This window comes from Gracilinanus agilis, chromosome 1 (assembly GCF_016433145.1).
Source record: "Gracilinanus agilis isolate LMUSP501 chromosome 1, AgileGrace, whole genome shotgun sequence".
NCBI lineage: Eukaryota > Metazoa > Chordata > Mammalia > Didelphimorphia > Didelphidae > Gracilinanus > Gracilinanus agilis.
Genome location: NC_058130.1, coordinates 204,083,368 through 204,102,837, shown reverse-complemented (window position 1 = coordinate 204,102,837; position 19,470 = coordinate 204,083,368). Strand labels below are relative to the sequence as shown.

The following is a 19,470-nucleotide window of genomic DNA, read 5'->3' as shown; positions in this document are numbered from 1 at the left end:
CCAGGGTCACACAGCTAGGAAGTATCTGAGGCCAGATTTGAACCTAAGACCTTCCATCTCTAGGCCTGGCTCTCTATCCATTGAATCACCCAGCTTCTCCTATTTTCTTTTTTTTTAACCCATATATTATGTCTTAGGATAAATATTGTGTATTGGTTGTAGACCGGAAGAGCAGTAAGGGCCAGGAATGGGAATTAAGTGACTTGCCCAGGATCACATTGCTAGGAACTGAGACCAAATTTGAACCCAGGACTTTCTGTCTCCAGGCCTAACTCTCAGTCCACTGATCCATCAAGCTGTCCCCTAGCCTTTATACTATGCAATTCTACCTCTGGAATTTTAATTCACCTTTTAGATGATACAAGTCAAACAGCAAGTTTGAAGGGACAGTCCCAAATTCTTTTGTTTTCCTGGAATATTGTTCTAAAAAACCTTGTCTGGGACTTGGGAATCCTAGTTGAGACAGTGTGATGGAGTGTCTATAATCTGAAGCCCTTGGTTCCAGGCCTACCTCTGCCGTTTTCTAGCACCATGACCTTGGAAAATCACTTAACCTTCCTGATGCAATGAAAAGAGGGCTGGATTTTTAGTTCAAGAATCTGGATTAAATCCCAGCCAAGTTATTTACTACCTGTAGGGGAAAATCATTTTTACTTCTTTGGCTTTCACATTTCCTAACGTGTAAAATGACCTTTAAGACCTCTCCTCCTAGAGGTAGCTGGGTGGCTCTGTGGATAGAGAGCCAGGCCTGGAGATGGGAGGTCCTGAGTTCAAATCTGACCTTAAACACTTCCTAGCTGTGTGATGCTGGGCAAATCACTTAACTCCCATTGCCTAGCCCTTACCTCTCTTCTGGTTTGGAACCAATACTCAGTATAGATTCTAAGACGGAAGATAAGGGTTAAAAAAAAAAGACTTCTCTTCCTCCAGTTTTAATATATGATAATGTGATGGAAGCCTTCCTCCAGCCTCAGATTTCTCATTTGTAAATGGGTACAGTGATGCTTGATTAACTTTTACCTCCCAGTGTTGTTATGAGGATGCAATGAGATTATGTCTATAAGATATTTGTAGCCATAAATCACTATAGACATATGAATTATTGCTAATACTTGGAAATGTGGAGATTATTGTTGCAACCGTGTCAGTTATAATGAGATTAGAAGTGCTGTTGAATCAGAAGAAGCCATAAGCAGAGTCTATCCATTTATAACAAAGATGGCGCCCGTGGCTGTCCCGGGAAGTCTTGGCCGTATGCTGGGGTGAAATGAATAATAGGGAAATGGGCAAAAGAGGGGAAGTGGGAAAACAGAAAATGCTATGGGAGAGAGAGGCGAGGGAGAAGGAGGAGAGGAAGAGAGGTGTATATGGTGGGCATAATAGGGTACCACAGGTGAAACTTACTTGATATTGTGATTCCGAGATTATCCATAGTATAGCATATACATCTAATGTGTATATGTGTATATAAATGTGCCTATATACACATACATACATATGTACTGGTTTGATAACTCAAAAACAAGATGGCCTTTGGGTAGTCAATTTCTGTTTTTGCAAAGAGAAATTCTTTTGTATGCATTTTTTGTTTTGTTTGGTTTGGGGTCAATAATTGCATGGCATTCCAATTGCATCTACAAATAAAGAAGATGATAAAAATGAAAACAAACCCCAAAACAGACAACTACTTCATGGGCCAACGTTCAGGAACAAGGGGGGCCTGGGTTCAAATTCTGACTGTCACAAACTTCCAGTGTGATTTTGGGCAAATCCTTTCCCCTACACTGGGCCTCATGGGCTTCCTCTGTAAATGAAGGGGGTTAGACTAGATGGTTTCTGGGGTCCCTTCCAGTCCAATTTTCTGTGAAACTCTATATGTCCCTTGCCGCAACTCCTCTCCATTCGGAAGAGCTTGGCTTCTTCTGAGACCAAAGGGCCAAAGAGATTATGGCATACCTCAGGAAGGCAAGGAGACCACAAGGGCAAAGTAGAGAAATGGAGATCCCCCTGGGGGGAGGTTAAAGTTAGAAGACCCTCTAGCTATAGCTGTCTATTTAGAGGTTGAAGCAAGATCCTTGGTCTCAGTAAACTCCTTCTGGCAAAGTGAGTCAGTGTCATTGGAGAAGAATATTTTCCACTTTCCATTCTAATTATAATAATAGCTTACCTTTCTGTAACCATTTCAGATACAACATGTAAAAACTCTTACCTTGGGGCAGTTGGGTAGCTCAGTGGATTGAGAGCCAGGTCTAGAGATGGGAGGTCCTGGGTTCAAATGTGGCCTCAGGCACTTCCCAGCTGTGTGACCCTGGGCAGGTCACTTGACCCCCATTGCCTACCCTTACTGCTCTTCTGCCTTGGAAACAATACATAGTATTGGTTCTAAGAAGGAAGATAATGGTTACAAAGAAGAAGAAGAAGAAGCTAGGGAGGTCAGTGTAATCAGAGTGGAGGAGGAAGAGCATTCCAGGCATGGGGAACAGCCAGGGAAAGTTTCCAGAGCCTAGAGAGAAACAACAAATCCAGTTCTCCAAGGAGCTTACTCTCTCTTGGGGTGAAATCATGGGCTCCCTTCTTTTCTCTTACCTCCTATAGTTCCAAGGGAAGTCCAGGCTCCTGCTCTCTATTCCCTTTTGGTTCCTTCCTCAATTAAACCAAGATGCCCGGGGGGTACAAAGGCGAGTGTGGGGATGATGTGGACCCCATGCCGTTCCTGGCACCTCCCGAGAAGGAGAGGATCGAAGCTATGAACAAACCTTATGACATCAAGAGATCGTGCTGGGTGAAGGACGAAAAGGAAGGCTTCATTGCTGGCGAGATCCAGTCTGAGCAGGGCGACCAAGTCACCATCAAAACTATCACCAACCAGGTAAGCAGAGAAACTTCCTCCAGGGTGAACCCAGATTCCAGGAGTCCTTGCCATGACATAGAGATAGTCAGAGGATGGCAGATTTTGAGCAGAAAGAGGAAAAAAGAGACTGCCATTTTCTAGATGAGAAAACTGAGGCTTAAGAAGTGACCAGGATCTCAATGGATTGAGAGCCAGGTCTAGAGATGGAAAGTCCTGGGATCAAATCTAACTGTGTGACCTTAGGCAAGTCACTTAACCCCCACTGCCTAGCCCTTCTGCCTTAGAACCAATACACAGTATTGATTCTAAGATGGAAGGTAAGAATTTTTTAAATTTTATTTTTTATTGTCAAGCAAAACACACCTTCGTATTGTTGCAAGAGCCAAGTCATACATAACCAAAACCCCCAAAATAAAACTAAAAATGCACTGATGTGAAAGACGACTCCAACAGTTCTTTCTCTGGAGACAGACAGCATTCCCCATCATAAATTTTTCAGGACTGTTCCAGATCATTGCATTGCTGAGAGCAGCCAAGTTTTCCCAGATAATCATTGTATAATACTGCTCTTACTGTGTACAATGTTCTCCCCATTCTGCTTATTTCACTCTGCATCAGTTCCTGCAGATATTTGAAGGTAAGAGTTTAAAAAAAAAGGAAGGGGCAGCTGGTGTGGCTCAGTGGATGGAGAGCCAGGCCCAGAGTTGGGTGATCCTGGGTTCAGGTTTGAATTCAGATACTTACTAGCTGGGTGACCCTGGGCAAGTCACTTCACTCCCTGTTGCCTAGCCCTTCCCACTCTTCTAACTTGGAACCAACACACAGGATTGATTTTAAGATGGAAGGTGAGAGTTTTAAGAATAAAAGTATTTTATAAAAGATTTTACAAAGGTAAAATCAACACTTTAGCAAGAGAGCAAATAAGGGGGGCTGAAAGAGTGGGGAATCATGGATGACCCTGAAGTTATGAGCCTGAGTAAATGGGAGGAAGGAAGTACCCTCCACAGTAGAGTTTGGGGAGAATGATGATGAGTTCAGTTTTGGACTCACAAGACGTCTACAAGACATCCGGTTGGAGATGCCCAATGTGTAGCTCAAGATGGCGGTCACAAGACATCTACGAGACATCCAGTTGGAGACACCCAATGTGTGGCTCAAGAAGGTGGTCAGGAGGGAAGTGAGGGCTAGACAAATATATCTGATAATCATCAGCATGGAGACCATAGTTGAATCCATGGGAGCTGGCGAGATCACCCCATGAAGCTAGGTAGGGGGAGAGGAAAAGGGAGCCCAAGAAGACCAACCCATTATTAGGAAGGACAGTTTTTTCAGCTGTCGAGTGAGTTTATCAGCTTCATTCATTATCCCAGGAAGCTTTGTCATGGGCTGCCCACTTCCTTTGCTAAGTCGGCTAATAAGGGACATCTACCCCCTTGGGACATTCAGAAGCCACCCAACTGTGCCTTCCTCCCCACCTTCTGTGCAGAGAAGATAGAGGAAGCTGGAGGGAACGAGGCACGGGGCTTAATGTGGTTATTGAACATGAAAGCCTAGTTCTGTTCTCAGGAGAAATGCATTTTCTGGAAAGGCAGGGGATTAGAGAGCCACTTTGCTCAATGGGACACCCCTGGGGTCCATGTGTGACTAAAGGCAACATGATTAAGTTAATCACTGACTTGGATTGGATTTTCAGCATCTGGAACACACAAGTGATGCACATGGATTTAAAGAGAAGTATGTGTATAGACCTGACCTAACCAGCCACTAAGCTAAGGCTAGGCAGCTAGGTGACTCACTGGGAAGACCCAAGTTCAAATGTAGCTGTAGACACGCATGACCCTGAGTAAGTCACTTAACCTCTGTTTGCCTTAATCCATTGGAGAAGAAAATGGCAAACTAGTATCTTAAAAAAAATCCTCATCTTCCTTCTTAGAATCAATACTGTATATGAGTTCTAAGGCAAAAGAATGGTAAGAGCTAGGGAGTGGAGATTAAGTGACTTGCCCAGGGTCACCCAGCACTCCATTACCTTTGCCAAGAAAACTAAAGAGAGTCATAGAAAGTCAGACCCAACTGAACAACAATGACAATAAGACCTCTCAAGATTTCTTGAAGTTCAATCATTTCAATCATATCCAATTCTTTGTGACCCCATTGAAGGTTTTCTTGGCAAAGATAATGAAGCGGTTTGCTATTTCCTTTTCCAGTTGACTTTACAGATGAGGAAACTGAGGTAAACAGGGTTAAGTGACTTGCCCAGGTTTGCCCTGCTAAGTAAGTATGTGAGGCTGGATTTGAACTCACAAAGATAAATCTTCTTGATTCCAGGATCAGTTCTCTATCCACTACACCACCTAGTTGCCCTGCCTCTCAAAGACCCAGTTTCAAATCTTGCTCTATCTTTGATTCCCTGTGTGATGTTGGATCACTTGTATAACCTTGCTGGGCCTCAGTTTCTTTTTCTGTAAAATGAGAGGGTTGGATGAAATGACTCCTGAGATCCCTTTCAAACCTAAGTTTCCATTAGTGTAATTATTATTCCCATTTTGTTGAAGAGGAAATTGAGGCTTGGACTCACCTAATACAAGGGACAGAGCTAGGTCTCACTCTCGGGTCCTTTTTATTCCACACAAATGCTGATCTCCTACTTTTACTTTGGTAGAAGAGAGATAATGGAGTCTGGATGACCTCCAGAAGTCCAGAAATACCCAGAGGTGGTAGTCGGACCTCGAACTCAAGGGTAGCCTCTCCAGATTCTCATCACCCTTCTGTGGCTGTCTTTTGGGCTTTACCTCCCAAAAAGACTTTGGTTTTTCTAGCCGGGGTGGGAAGCCTGGGGGTGTCTTTAGAGAGGAGAAATGGAACGGGAGCAGATTGCTGTACTGTGCCGGAGCCACCCTTCCCGGGCCATCCCCGCCCCCTCTAGGCAAGCAGCCAACAGCCCTGTCTTCTTGGCCAACAGCATCTCCAGAGCCAAGTCTACCAAAGAGCAATCGCTATTTTTGCTTCCTTTAAAGCTGCCAGACTGAATCTGGCTGAAGGAGAAGTGTGGGAAGAGGGTTGGGTGGTCAGTCATTAAGGGGCACCAGGGTTGTCTTTTCTTTTGTTTGTTTTTTTTATTCAACCTTTACCTTCTGTCTTAGAATCAATATTTTATTTTGGGTCTAAGGCAGAAGAGCAGTAAGGACTAGACAAAGGTTAAGTGACTTGTCCAGGGTCACACAGCTAGGAAGTATCTGAGGCCACATTTGAACCCAAGACCTCCCATCGCTAGACCTGGCTCTTAACCTGCTGAGTTATCTTTCCTTTTAAACCATTAACTTCCCTTTTTAGAATGAATACTGTGCATTGGTTCCAAGGCAGAAGAGCAGTAAGGGCTAGGCCATGGAGGTTAAGTGACTTGTCCAGAGTCACCCAGCTAGGAAGTGTCTGAGGCCACATTTGAACCCAAGGCCTCCCATCTCTAGACCTGGCTCTCAACCTGCTGAGTCATCTTCCCTTTTAAACCATTAACTTCCCTTTTTAGAATGAATACTGTGCATTGGTTCCAAGGCAGAAGAGTGGTAAGGGCTTGGCCATGGGGGTGAAGTGACTTGTCCAGGGTCACCCAGCTAGGGAGTGTCCGAGGCCAGATTAGAAGGCGGTATGGTTTTGGAAGCGGCAGTGATTGTGCTTCTCTGAACGGTGAACATGCTGGTGGTTTTTTAATCCTACAGACAGTCACCATGAAGAAAGATGACGTCCAGCAGATGAATCCACCCAAGTTCTACCAGGCCAGCGACATGGCCGACATGACCTTTCTGAATGAGGCCAGCGTCCTGGACAACCTCCGCCAGCGCTACACCAACATGAGGATTTACGTAAGTGGGAATGTGGAGGAGGCAGCCGGGTCCCCCAGAGCGGCCACAGCTCTGCTGCAGCCAGAACGAGATGGAGACCTTTCTGATGATGGGAGCCCTCCTGTGTTCAATGGCCACCATCTTGCTTCAGTTTGGGGGGGAGCCGCTAGACAGCTGGAGAGTCAGCTTGGAAATCATAGCATGGCTCCCTTACTCAGCGCACAGAAAGGACCAAGCAGGAATAGAAGGCTGGCTTCGGCCAGGAGACCCAGGTTCAAATCCCACCTCAGACATCCACTAGCGATGTGATCACAGAGAAGCCCTTTGGATGTTCTGAAACTCAGTTTTATTATCCATAAAATGGGCACGTGTGCAACCTACATTGGTTGTTATAAAGGCTGGATGAAATGACACAAGTAAAGTGCTTTATAAATAACAGCTATTATAAGAAATTCAGTTCAATTACAGAAAGCCACTAAAACTGATGTCATTCCGTTTCTTGAAGAAAGTCACAGAAGATCATGAATTGAAAGCTGAAAGGGGTCTCAGAGGCCATCTCACCTAACTCTCTCATTCTGTAGATGAGGGATGGATGTCCAATAAAGCGGCCACTTTCCCAAGATCACCCAGCTTGGTTTTAGCACGATTAGGATTCTAAAACCCAGGTCCTCTGACTCAGATCCTGCGCTCTTTCCACTGCAGCTGGTGAGAGCTGTCCCTTAGTAGCAGCTAGGTGGCTCAGTGGATAGAGCACTGGGCCTGGAGTCAAGAAGACCTGAATTCAAATCTAGCCAGATACCAGCTATGCCTTTAGGACAGCTAGGTGGCTCAGTGGATAGAGTACCGGGCCTGGAATCAGGAAGATTCTCTCTCCTGAGTTCAAATCTGACCCTAGACACTTCCTAGCTGTGTGACCCTGGGCAAGTCATTTAATCCTGTTTGCCTCAGTTTCCTCATCTGTAAAATAATCCAGAGAAGGAAATGGCAAACCACTCTAGTATCTCTGCCCCAAAAGGCATCATGAAGAATCAGACACGATTAATGGCAGAGCAGAGAATGGGCAATCTGTCGCTTGGCCTGGGACCTCTCCCCATACCGAGCCTGAGATTTCTCTTTAAGGCCATTTAGCCATCAGTCAGAGGAGTGATGCCTGAGCTCGTGAACAGGCTGCTGGGTTGCAGAAGGAAGAACATGGACCAGGGAATCAGGAGGTCTGGGTTCCAGTCTTGACTCTGTCACCTTGCTACGGGCAGGTTCCTTTTCTCTCTGGGCCTCAATTACCTCATCTGTAAGGGAAGGGTTTAAACTCCATCATCTTTAAAGTATCCATCAGTCCTGACATCTAAGATTTTATACATCTGGAGAAAGAACTATTGAAGTTGGATGGATGTGGATCAAAACACACTCTCTTTCACATCAGTGTATTTAGGGTTTTATTTTGGAGTTTTGGTTTTGTAGGAGAGTGCTCTTACATCAATGACCAATATGGAAGCGTGTTTTGCTTGATAATAAAAAATTTTTTAAAATTTAACTTTTGGGGCAGCTGGGTAGCTCAGTGGAGTGAGAGTCAGGCCTAGAGACAGGAGGTCCTAGGTTCAAACCCGGCCTCAGCCACTTCCCAGCTGTGTGACCCTGGGCAAGTCACTTGACCCCCATTGCCCACCCTTACCAATCTTCCACCTATGAGACAATACACTGAAGTACAAGGGTTAAAAAAAAAAAAATTTAACTTTATATGGCCCATTCTGTGCCTGAGGCTGCCAGATATAGTGGGAAAGTGTTGGTTTTGGAGTCAAAGGACTTGGGTTCAAATCTGACCTCAGCCACTTTCTAGCTGTGTGACCCTGGGCAAATAACTGACCCTGATGGCCTAGCCTTTGCAGCTCTTCTGTCTTGGAACTGACACTAAGACAGAAGGTGAGGGTTGAATAAAAACAACAATAAAAACCCTTTCTTCTGGCCTAGCAACTACCCTAAGACAGAAGGGGAAGGGCTGGATAAACAGAGGGTCACACAGCTACGAAGTGTCTGAGGCCAGATTTGAATCCAGTTCCTCCGTATTCCAGCCCTGGCGCTGTGCCACGTAGCTGCCCCCAGGACTAGATCATTTGGAAGGTTCTCTTTCTAAATCTGTGATCCTAATCACTGAAATGGGGTTTACTTTCCACACCTGGAGAGGCGATTAGGACCAGATTGGCTCTTCCCTAATGGTTGGGCATGATGGCCTGGCAGACCTGTCCATAGGGTGAACAGAGAGGCTGGTGTCTCTCCTGAAAGACTAAATAGAAAAAAAAAAGTTGCATCTTACTTAAGTAATAGCAAAGACATAGACATTGATTTGGCCCCAAGAAGGAAAACTCTGTTTTTTGTTTTTTTTCCATTCTTTCTGGCAGAATGTGCTCTTGTGTGATTAATAGAACGAGGCACAGAGAGAAGGTCGACAAAGCGGGCACAGGAGATTGCGTTTGCTATTTACAAGAGGCTCTTGGGAGGGCAGACTGACTTTCTTTCTATTTTTCTTCTTGTATGTCGTGTGTTTTTCTCTCTCTTTCAGACTTACTCTGGTCTGTTCTGTGTGACAGTCAACCCATACAGGTGGCTTCCCATTTACGGAGCCCGTGTGGCCAATATGTACAAGGGCAAGAAACGTACTGAGATGCCTCCTCACCTCTTCTCCATCTCTGACAACGCCTACCATGACATGCTCATGGGTGAGTATTGACCAACGAAGAGAGCGTCTCATCTGGGCCACTGAGAGCCTGAGGGATATTTCTTTACCATTAAGGACGTGGAATATTATGTGTCATAGTGGATTAAGGTCCAATCTTAGAGTCAGAAAGACTTGGGAGTCCAGCCTCTAAACATGACCGTACCCTTGGATTTCAACTCAGGTCTTCCTGACTCCAGGCCTGGCACTCCATCCATGGAGCCGCCTTATTTCCTAATGGTTAAAATGATCTGAAAATGGAATGAATGCCTTCCTGGTGGGCCATGAGTCGCCCCATCATTGGACATCTTCAAACCATCGGGGCAGTCATGGAGGAGATGCATGCATTGGGTGGGGGACTGGACCAGACAACCTTCTGGGAGCTCAGATTTTCCAGCTCTGGAATTCTATGAATCTCAGTCTTAAGGATAAATACTATTCTGTGCCGGAGGCCTCTAGCAATGGCTGGTGCCATTATCCAGAGGCAGAATGGTGACTCAGATGGATAATTGAGTTTGGTTGTAGTCAAAGCCTGAATAGCTAAACTGGGAAAGTAAAGATGTTTGCTAATTGTGTCTTGGTGTCTTTTTTTCCCTTCCTACAGATCGTGAAAATCAGTCTATGCTAATCACGTAAGTATTCCTTCTGTCTTTTGGTCTATACACATATAATTATGTTGGTCTCTTATACGTATAATTAGACATTCATATAATTATAATTAATTGCCAGTGCTTTGTAAGTAACTTTGCAGGCTACAAATAGGTTTAACTGTAGCAAATACCTCAAGTCAAAGTCTCTTTTAACTGATGGGATGTAGTGAGTGATTCTTCCTGAGTCACCTATCATCAGTAGGGCTAACCGTGACTGTGGATAGAAGGATCTGATCTGATCCAACTGGAAAAAGATTTAAAAAATGCTGTTATATATAAGACATAGTAGCTAGAGAGCTGACCTTGGAGCCCAAAAGATCTGGTTTCAGGATCTATTTCTTTTTTTTAATTTAATTTTAATTTTATTTTTTAATCCTTAACTTCTGTGTATTGGCTCATAGGTAGAAGAGTGGTAAGGGTGGGCAATGGGGGTCAAGTGACTTGCCCAGGGTCACACAGCTGGGAAGTGTCTGAGGCCACATTTGAACCTAGGACCTCCCGTCTCTAGGCCTGACTCTCAATCCACTGAGCTACCCAGCTGCCCCTATTTTTTATTTTTTTTTTAACCCTTCCCTTCCGTCTTGGAGTCAATACTGTGTATTGGCTTTAAGGCAGAAGAGTGGTAAGGGCTAGGGAATGGGGATTAAGTGACTTGCCCAGAATCACACAGCCAGGAAGTATCCAAGTCCAGATATGAACCCAGGACCTCCTGTCTCTAGGCCTGGCTCTCAGTTCACTGAGCTACTCAGCTGCCCCCCATCTAGGGTTTTCTTGGCAAAGATACTAGAGTGGTTTGCCACTTCCTTCTTCATCTTACAGAAGAAGAAACTGAGGCAAACACAGTTCAGAGATTTGCTGAGTGTCACACAAATATTAGGTGTCTGAGGCCAAATTTGAACTCATACTGTTTTGACTCTAAGTCCAGGGCTCTATCCACTGGTTGCCCCCTACCTCTGGAACACACAGGCTATGGGACCATTTACAAATCAACCACTCCATCTATATTTCTTTGCAATTCTCAAAAACTGCAAAGTTACAGATTGATTATTGAAATCTGTCAGTGGAGAGATTTGCTTCTCACTGATGTAATTTGCAGGTAAGATTAAAATAAGTGATGTCCCATGATAGATGCTGGGTATATGCAAATACTAAATGGATGTGCAATCTCATTCAGTTGGGAAGTCCATCTGGTGACACAAAATTTCTCTTAGGGACAGCTAGGTAGCTTAGTGAATAGAGTCAGATCTGGAGGGAGGAAGTCTTGGGTTCAAATCTGACCACAGATACTTCCTAGCTGGGTGACCTTGGGCAAGTTACTTAACTCCCATTGGCTGGTCCTTATCACTCTTTGATCTTGTAATTGATACTTAATATTGATTCTAAGACAGAAGGTAAGGGTTTAAAAAAAATTACTAGTCCCCTACCCTAATGGAGTTTACATTCTACTAAGGACAGACATGTCACTAAGGATGGCCTTGATTCTGGTTGCCATTATTACTCTGCATGCTGTTTTCTGCCTCTTTGTTCTTCATGACCTTCTTTTTCCTTTTTCCCTCCCTAGTGGAGAATCTGGTGCCGGCAAGACTGAAAATACCAAGAAGGTCATTCAGTACTTTGCCAACATCGGAGGCACTGGCAAACAGTCTTCAGATGGCAAGGTATGACTTTCCAAATGGGTGGAAGGAAGAAGAGGGCCCGTCAGTTTCTGGCAGGATTTAGTTGCCCCTGAAGGCTACATTTGTCCCCCCACCTCCCCACTCTATATTCCTTAACCTGCCCTAGTCTGTGATTTTACATTCAAAAACCAGTTGCACTTTGGGGAAGAGGAAGTTAAATTATTGAAATAGTTTTAAAAAAGTAAACAAATAGCCAGAGAAAGTCAGTCTTGGCAGGCTCCCTCAGTGGCCCAAGGTAGAAGCTCCCCAACGATAAGGCCTACTTCTTTCTAGTGTCAGTGGGAGCCAAGTATGCAAAGAAATCTTTCAGAGCTTGGGGGTACCTGGGATTGATAGAGAAACAGCCAAAAAAGAGGGAGAAAGCTTGTTTAATCACGGTGAAAACTCTAAGAAATTATTTTCAGTCTTTTTAGAGTCTACTTTGATCACAAGGAAATATTTCAAATAGTTATTAAATATGAAGGAGGGTTTCCAGAGAAGGGAAGCAGTGCTTCCTCACAACACCTGTGGACAGGCAGAGGCCTTTGCGGCAGATGGGCTCAGTGCCTGGCTAGCTCGGCGTGGCGGGACGAATCACGGTTCCCAGGATGGCAGACACCTGACATTTCTGTTTTCTGGCTTTATTTTTCCTGGGGTAGGGATCCCTGGAGGATCAAATCATCCAGGCTAACCCTGTGCTGGAAGCCTTTGGGAATGCCAAAACCACCAGGAACAACAACTCCTCTCGATTTGTGAGTACCTGACAAGGGCCCTTTAGGTCAGCATCTGCCTTTGGCCATCTCAAGGGCTGACTTCGAATCCTAGTGGAGGTGCCAGTGATAATAAGAGCTAGTATTTAGAGAGCACTTTGAAGGTTTATAAAGTTTATATATATATATATACATATAATATATATAATGTATATAATATATATAATATATTTTTAAATTTTTACTTAATTTTTTTTAAACCCTCACCTTCCATCTTAGAATCAATACTGTATATTGGTTCCAAGGCAGAAAAGCGGTAAGGGCTAGGCAATGGGGGTTAAATGACTTGCCCAGGGTCACACAGCTAGAGAGTGTCTGAGGCCAAATTTGAACCCAGGACCTCCCATCTCTAGGCCTGGCACTCTGTCCGCTGTGCTGCCCAGCTGCCCCCAAGAGCACTTTTTAAGTTTAAAAAGTTAGGTGGATACATAGACCCCCCCCCCCCACCACCACACACACACATACACACATAATTTGATCCTTACTAGTAGCTAATATTTCTATAGCACTTTTGAGGTTTACATATATATGCAAACACATATCTATAAACATATACATATATAAATAGTTTGATCCTTACTAGTAGTTAATATTTATAAGTACTTTTAAGGTTTAAAGTTATGTAGATGTATAATTCAATCCTTACCACAATCCTGTGAAGTAGGTGCTATTATCATCCCCATTTTATAGCTGGAAACAGAGGCTAAAATGTTGAATGACCTACCCAGGGCCACATAGTAAGTGTCTGAGGCTGGATTTGAACTCGGATCTTCCTCTAAGAGAGGCAATTGCCCAATACAGGGCTGGCCTTGGAGTCAAATAGACCTGGAGCCGAGTCTTGCCTCTGAAACAACCTAGGTGCGTGATCATGACTAAAACATAGAGCCTCTCCGTGCCTCAGGTAACTCAGCAAGCCTGTGAGTTGCAGATGAGGTGCTCTCTGCTTTGGTGGAAGGAAGCTATACACCTGGAGCTCCCTAAACCAGTAAAGGCCCAGAGCCAGAACAGACAACTCTATAAATGACCCAGAAGAGATCATCGTGGAATGTGCTTTCTTAGAGATTTTAAAGAATTAAGTATCCACCTTTTTAGGTTCAGCTAGGTCCAGTGTTGCCTAATGGTAGGAAGAGAGATGATACGATCTCTCCAAGTCCCCATAATTCTGTGACAGGGCTGGATGCCCTTCCTAGAGGAGGCTGCCCAAATTCCTAAGCAGGACAAGCCATTTTTGTTTTCTGGAGACTGCGACATGGCATGGCAGTAAACGTACCATACTGTGTTCCAAGGATTCCAAATGACTCCATGTCCTGACTCTGCCACTCATTTCCTAGCTGTTTAACCCTTTGCCATTTCACTGAACTCTTCCAGCCTCAGTTTCCTTGTCCTTAAAATGGGGATGATAATACTTCTGCTGCCTTTCTCAGGAGGAAATCTCAAATTCTATATAAATAAGAGGGCTCTTGGGGGTTCCTTCTCCCTCATCCCTGAAATGGCAAAAAAAATTTAAAAAGTGCAGGTTACCTAATTGCCCTCTGGAATAGTTCAGAGGGCAATCGGTTATGGACTTAATCCTGGAAACTTGGCCTTTTCCCACCCATTTGCATGAAAAACCTGCAGTTCAGCATTCCAGTTCAACTGAGAACCAGATCTGGCCTGAAGGCACCCACATGTAACTCATGTGGAATTTCAGTGGGAGTGGCTAGTCGGCGGGTGAGAGCAAACCTGATCCACTGTTTCTGACAACCTGAGTGTGCCTTTCCTTCCCTCACAGACACTTCCATCTTCTTCTTTTTTCTCAGGGCAAGTTTATCCGAATCCACTTTGGCACCACTGGCAAACTGGCTGGGGCTGATATTGAGAGCTGTAAGTGGTAACTAGCTTTTGGCACTAGGGAGGCTTTTTCTGGGACCCTGAGTCCACTGCCACGGCCTTTGGGGAAGGTCGTTGTTGCCCTGGAGGGCATCTGGAGAAGGACAACCGGGATGATCAAGGACCTTGAGTCCATCAATCAATGAACCACCAGCCATAAGAGGATGGGGTGAAGGAAATGGGGATGTTTAGCCAGAAACCAAGACTCTGGCAATAATCGTTGTCTTCAAGGACTAGGAAGGCTGCCTTCTTGCAGAAAGGGGACTAGACTTCTTCCCTTTGGGGCTAGAAGCAATGGGGGGAAATTACAAAGAGGCAAATTCCAGAGCTATTCCAAAATGGAATGGACTGCTCTACAAAGAACTGGCTTTCTCTCTCATTAGACAGTTTCAAGCAAAGAATGGATGCCCACTGGGCCAACGCGTTAGAGTACGTCTTCTTTTTGGGATATGGGTTGAAACAGTGGGATGCTCAGGTCCCATCTAACTCTCAGTCTGTGTGTCTATAAAAGCCAATCAGTCAGGGGCAGCTAGGTGGCTCAGCGGATCTCAAACCAGACTTCGAGATGGGAGGCTCTAGATTTAAATCTGGTCTCAGATACTTCCTAGCTGTGGAACCCTAAGTAAGTCACTTGATTCCAGTCTCCTAGTTCTTACCGCTCTTCTGTTTTGGAACCAATACATAGTATCAATTCTAAGACAGAAGGTAAGGATTTTTAAAATGCCATTCAGGCAACTGACAAATATTTATTAAACATTCTTTGTGTGCCAAGTGGGCAGCTAGGTTGCACTGTAAATAGGCTTGGAATCAGGAAGACTCTTCTTCATGAGTTCAAATTTGACTTCAGACACTAGCTGTATGACCCTGGGCAAGTCATTTAACCCTGTTTCATCAGTTTCCTTATCAATAAAATGAGCTGAAAGAAATGGCAAACTACTCCAGTGGCCAAAGAAACCCCAAATGGATTGATAAGACCAAGCACTGCACTAAGTGCTAGTGCTACAAAGAGAGGCAAAAATAGTCCCTTCCCTCAAGGAGATTACATTCTAATGAGGGAGGCAACACATAAATAACTGTGTACATACAAGTTGCATACTAGTAGACAGTAGGTAAATTTATTTGTTTTTTGTTTTTTTTTTTTTTATATTTTTAAACCCTTAACTTCTGTGTATTAGTTCCTTGGTGGAAGAGTGGTAAGGGTAGGCAATGGGGGTCAAGTGACTTGCCCAAGGTCACACAGCTGGGAAGTGTCTGAGGCCAGATTTGAACCTAGGACCTCCCGTCTCTAGGCCTGGCTCTCAATCCACTGAGCTACCCAGCTGCCCCAACAGTAGGTAAATTTAAAGGGATTGCTGTAAGGGTAGTGAGATCTCAGTTAAAATTGGTAAACTAATTTTGTAGTTGACCCAATCAAGTTATTTATCAGCATGGCATCACGATTTCCTCTACCTCCATTCAAGGACACATGAATAAGGAGTGAAAGGAATGGACAGCCAGAATAATTCAGGGTTTGACAAAGTGAAACAGGGAAACAAGGGATTGGAGAGTTGGAAAATCAGCTAGAGTTGAATTAGTTAATTAAGAGAGCTGAGATAAGGGAGGGAAAAGAATATAGTTAGTGTAAAGATGATAGTCTGGGGAAGAACTGGAGGAAATAAAGATCAGAATGAGGCTAAAGAATAAAGAGACTTAAGGGAAATAGAATGATGAAAAGTTTTGATCAGATAAAGAAATGTTGGTGTTCATGAACATGGAAGTGGGATACTTTTGAGTGACAACAAGATCAAGGGTACGACCATCTCTGTGTTTAGTTAAGGCGGAATGGAGGAGATCATGGGAACTGAATAGACTGAGGACCTGGAAAGTTATTTGAGGGAGCATTAATATGGATGCTGAAGTCCTTTAGTAGGAGAACAGAAATTGGGGAGAGAAGAAGAGTATAAGCCAAATTTTGAACTCATTGAGGAAGGAAGGAGAATGTCCTAGAGGCTCATTTAAAAAATTATTCATTAAGAATTCTTACCTTTTTTCTTAGGATCAATACTATGTATTGGTTCCAAAGCAGAAGAGCAGGAGGCTAGGCAATGGGGCTTAAGTGACTTGCCCAGAGTCACACAGCTAGGAAGTGTCTGAGGTCAGATTTGAATCCAGGTCCTCCCAATTACAGGCCTGGCTATCAATTCACTGAGCCACCTAACTGCCCCCATGGGAAAATTGTTAATAGAGGATAATGAACACCAAGATCTAGTGCTAGACATTTTTAAAAAAATGTTGGGGCAGCTGGGTAGCTCAGTGGATTGAGAGCCAGGCCTAGAGACAGGAGGTCCTAGGTTCAAACCCGGCCTCAGCCACTTCCCAGCTGTGTGACCCTGGGCAAGTCACTTGACCCCCATTGCCCACCCTTACCACTCTTCCACCTATAAGTAAATACATAGAAGTTAAGGGTTTAAAATAAAAAAAAAATTAAAAATTAATGTTTACTTTTTGTTCTAGAACTAAGTATCAGTTCCAAGGCAGAAAAGCTGTAAGGACTAGGCAATGGGAATTAAGTGACTTGCCCAGGGTCACATAGCTAGGAAATGTCTGAGGTCAGATTTGAACTGAAGATCTCCCACCTCTAGATGTGGTGCTCTATCCACTGAGCCACCTAGCTGCCTCCATGGTGCTATATTATAGCAAGAAGTTCAAAGGAGAAGAAAGTGTTGAGTATTAGTGGTAGAGGGAGAGTCTAGAAGTGACAATGAGGAACATTTTTACTTCCTCACAGCAACCAGTGAGTAGAGGGAGAGAGGTAATAAAAGAAGGTATGGCTTGTACTTGAAGGGAAGCAGCAGCATCAGGAGGGAGCCAGGTCTCATTGAATGACAGAAGATGGAAGGAGTGAGAGAGAAAGAAGAGGGAGGGCTGGGCAGATATGGAGTGTTAGGGAGAAGGGGAAGGTAGGGCTGAGAAAAATGTGAGTAAAGGAACAGGCCAGTGGGGATCAAGAAAGGTGGGTGCACACCAGAACCTGGGGTTCGACTCACTGGGATGAAGCGGCCACAAGGGAGTGAGAACGTGCTATCAAAGAATGAGCACTAATGGTTAGAGACCCACAATGAAAATATATAAGGCCCTTCCTCCAGATTTAACCTCATGGCTAATGATGACAGCTGGTCTTGGGAGGCTCCAGAGCCTGCTTCATAACAGAAAGGAGGAGGAGGAGGAGGCTTGAGAGAGCATTGAGGAGTTGTTGGTGCCAGGTCTGAGCTATACAAAGTCTCCTGGGAACAGGGAGCAGAGAAGAGAGGGAGAGGAGTGTTGTTCCTGGAGAAAGAGCTGGGATGGGGCTGATGGGAAAGGGGAGAGCATCCCACAATTTCCAACTGTGTTATGCATGTATTGTTCCCCCAAGTGCTTTCATTTTCTTTTTCATTATGAATATGGATAGGAACAAGGAATATATTGATTGGTGTCTGTGCTTTTTTTTTTTTTTTTTTAAGATCTCTTAGAGAAATCTCGAGTCATTTCCCAGCAAGCAGCTGAGAGAGGCTATCATATCTTCTACCAGATCCTCTCTAACAAGAAGCCTGAACTTCTTGGTAAAGAACTATTTATATCTTTCTTTCTTTCTCTCTCTCTCTCTCTCTCTCTCTCTCTCTCTCTCTCTCTCTCTCTCTCTCTCTCTCTCTCTCTCTCTCTCTTTCTCCTTCCCTTTCTCCCTCCCATGTATAGATTCCAAGGTAATGGGGGTTAAGTGACTTGCCCAGGTTCACAAATCTAGGAAGTGTCTGAGGCCACATTTGAACCTAGGACCTCCCATCTCTAAGCCTGGCCCTCTAGCCAATGAGACATCTAGCTGCCTTTTTCTATTGCCTTCAGTATGAGTGGATCTCCCACCCTTCCTTCATCATGCCAAGCTGGCCTTGTCTATCCCTCCATAGTCTCTCAAATAATCTTTTCAAGATGAGAATTGATACTGGCATGGTGAGAGTTTGACAGGTCATGCCTGACTCCATGTGGAGGGAACAAGCTTTATTATGACAGTACAGTACCAGAGAGGCTATAGAGAGTTAGCTAGTAAAGTGTAAGGAAGGAAAGTGGGTAAAAAAGGTAGGAAGGGAGGTGTGTGAGTAAGGAAGGAAGCTGTGGAGGGGTTCTCAAAATGCACTTTTATCTTGATTAGTTACTAAGAAAGAGATCATTTGCTTGGGCAGTTATTGCCCTGTTGTTCCCAAGGAATTGTCACTTACCCATGGTTCGCTTTGATCTATGTGGCTTCACCCGGGATTCACTCTGTTGCCCACTCAGGGGGAGCAAACTGAAATGTAAATAGAATGCTAATGATATGTTAAACACCTCAGGGCAACTTTTTGGTCAAATTTTGCTCTCTGCACAGGTTCTAAGTAAAGCAGGGATTGTGGAAATTGGGCGTTGTTTGAACCTAGTCCTATGCGAATGGGAAACCGAACCCCTTTAATCAAGGACTTGGGACTTGGATGTAAGGAGTTTTCTCATAATTGTAAATCTAAGCAACCCATATGTCTTATCTGAAAGGTGGCCCCATACTAATCAACTAGTGATTGTTTCCATGTTCTTTTGATTGTGTTACAGCTACTTGGCAGGGCTTGTGGGACATTTCAGCCCACATCAGATTCACATTCTTGGAATAAGAAGACTATTTGAGCAGAAATAGTGGGCTCAGAATTTGAGAGAAAGGAATCCAAAGCAGGACAGTAGAAGGGACAAAATGGTGCTGTGAAAAGTTTCAGACCCAGAGTCTCAGGGACCTGAGTTTCAACCCCATTTCTGCCATTTACTCCCTCGGGTGACCTTGCTCAAGTCACTTAACATCTCTTTCCCTCGGTTTCTTCATCTGCCGGATTACAGGGTTGGATTAGATAATCTGTCTCTAAGGTCCCTTCCAGCTCTTACTCAATGAACCCACTGGTCCTGCTCACACATACCATATCACTGACCCCTTCAACCACTGAGGTCTTAGAGTTTTTTGGCGATTTAGAGGTGGAAATGATTAGAAAGAGGAATGGAGAGGTAGCAATGGTGCTCTTGAACAGTTTGCCCTTGCTCAGAAGGGAAGGAAGAGGTAGGAGGCGGGGAAAAGGGGAAGGAATCAGATTATTATCTCCTTC

The 19,470-nt window shown here is 44.3% G+C and overlaps 1 protein-coding gene across 1 annotated transcript in view; it reads left to right on the top strand.

Moving 5' to 3' along the window:
• The first annotated feature begins 2,659 nt into the window (after window positions 1-2,659).
• Window positions 2,660-19,470, top strand: part of LOC123231162 (myosin-16-like) — an 89,025-nt gene continuing 72,214 nt past the window's right edge. Inside the window, 8 exon segments of the mRNA XM_044657411.1 lie at window positions 2,660-2,869; window positions 6,568-6,711; window positions 9,245-9,401; window positions 10,002-10,029; window positions 11,609-11,705; window positions 12,362-12,454; window positions 14,272-14,335; window positions 17,824-17,922. Coding sequence (XP_044513346.1) covers window positions 2,660-2,869; window positions 6,568-6,711; window positions 9,245-9,401; window positions 10,002-10,029; window positions 11,609-11,705; window positions 12,362-12,454; window positions 14,272-14,335; window positions 17,824-17,922 — 892 coding nt within the window.